The sequence below is a fragment of the Protobothrops mucrosquamatus genome, unplaced genomic scaffold (genome assembly GCF_001527695.2).
Source record: "Protobothrops mucrosquamatus isolate PMUCROS unplaced genomic scaffold, P.Mucros_1.0 scaffold13526, whole genome shotgun sequence".
Lineage (NCBI taxonomy): Eukaryota > Metazoa > Chordata > Lepidosauria > Squamata > Viperidae > Protobothrops > Protobothrops mucrosquamatus.
The window spans coordinates 4838-6648 of record NW_015399299.1 but is presented as its reverse complement, the minus strand read 5'-3'; the positions used below and the strand labels follow the sequence as shown (position 1 = coordinate 6648).

The 1811-nt window shown below is 43.9% G+C and overlaps 1 protein-coding gene across 1 annotated transcript in view; it reads left to right on the top strand.

Moving 5' to 3' along the window:
* Positions 1–369: 369 nt before the first annotated feature.
* LOC107301497 (lipoyl synthase, mitochondrial-like) overlaps positions 370–1811 on the top strand; it is a gene marked incomplete at both ends in the record, with an annotated part of 5542 nt that continues 4100 nt past the window's right edge. Inside the window, 2 exon segments of the mRNA XM_015830712.1 lie at positions 370–450; positions 1618–1774. Of these exon segments, the coding sequence (XP_015686198.1) occupies positions 370–450; positions 1618–1774 (238 nt within the window).

Genomic DNA, 1811 nt, shown 5'->3' with positions numbered 1-1811 from the left:
GGAGGAGGAGGAGGAGGAGGAGGAGGAGGAAAGGACTGTGGGGTCCTTGGTGCTCTCTGAGCTTGGTGGTTTTCTTGCAGACGTTTCATTACCTGACTAAGTAACATCATCAGTGCCAGAAGGGTAAAGTAGGGTTTGCCAACGGGAGAAGGAGCAGGGGAGGAGAAGAAACAGGACTGTTTGCCCCTTGGTCTTCTCTGAGCTTGGTGGTTTTCTTGCCGACGTTTCATGGCCCATCTAGAGAACCCAGACATAGGGGAGAGAAAGCGCATATAGCTGCGTGGGAGAAATACCGAGAACTAGAAGGTTAACGTTTCTGAAGAAACAATGCTCCTTAGCTCCTGCTAATCCTGGTCTCCTTAATGACAGGTGTGTGAGGAGGCCAGGTGTCCCAACATTGGGGAATGCTGGGGAGGAGGTGAATATGCGACTGCGACAGCCACCATCATGGTAAGTTCATCCCCGGCCTCTGAAGATCCATTCAGAACAGGACGTCCACGTGCTCCAAGTCTTGTCTAGCGTAGTACAGATGGTCCTCGGCGTACAACTATATTGAGTCCAACATTTCTATACAAAAATAATGGAGTGAGAAGGGACCCTGAAGGTCTTCTAGTCTGACCCCTTGCTCAGGCAGGGAACCCTGTACGTTTCCTGCTTAATAAGCGACACAGTTAATTAATAGAATAGAATAGAATAGAATAAGAAGATAGGAATAGAAGAATAGAATAGAATAGAATAGAATAGAATAGAATAGAATAAGAAGATAGGAATAGAAGATAGAAATAGAATAGAATAGGAATAGGAGATAGAAATAGAAGAATAGAATAGACTAGAATAAGAAGATAGGAATAGAAGAATAGAATAGAATAGAATAAAAAGATAGGAATAGAAGATAGAAATAGAATAGAATAGAATAGAATAGAATAGAATAGAATAAGAAGATAGGAATAGAAGATAGAAATAGAAGAATAGAATAGAAAAATAGAATGGAATGGAATAGGAATAGAACATAGAAATAGAAGAGTAGAAATAGAAGAATAGAATAGAATAGAATAGAATAGAATAGAATAGAATAGAGCTGGAAGGGACCTTGGAGGTCTTCTAGTCCAGCCCTCTGCTCAAGCAGGAGACCCTACACCATTTCAGACAAGTCACTGTCCAGTCTCTTCTTGAAAATCTCCAGTGACTGAGCACCCACGATTTCTGGAGGGAAGCTGTTCCACTGGTTGATTGTCCTCACTGTCAGGAAGTTTCTCCTTAATTCCAGGTTGCTTCTCCTTGATCAGTTTCCAACCATTGTTTCTCATCCTTCCCTCTGGTGCTTTGGAGACTAGGTTGACCCCCTCTTCTTTGTGGCAGCCCCTGTGGTGAATTTTGCCTGTTCAGTGAATTTTGTCCATTTCACAGCCACAGTTGTTAAGCCCCTTTGGGATCTCCCTTGTCTTTGCTTCATTCCCATTGTTGAAGTCAGAGATCTAATATCTCTGCTCTTGATGCCATCTGGTGCGGATGTATTTCGTTGACTGCAGTTTGAGACGCAGGCGGCTCAGATCGTTTGAAAAACGTTTTTTCGGAAGGAAAAAACCCAAAACCTCGCTCTCTTTTAAAAAATATTAGTTAATGGGGGACACCTGTACGAGAGGCTGTCGCTTCTGCTCCGTAAAGACGTCGAGAAGTCCTCCTCCGTTGGACCCCGAGGAGCCGACTAACACCGCAGAAGCAATTGCCGAATGGGGACTTGATTATGTCGTGTTGACCTCCGTGGACCGGGATGGTAAGTTGTGTCCCTTGGCCTGCGAGGAAACACAACA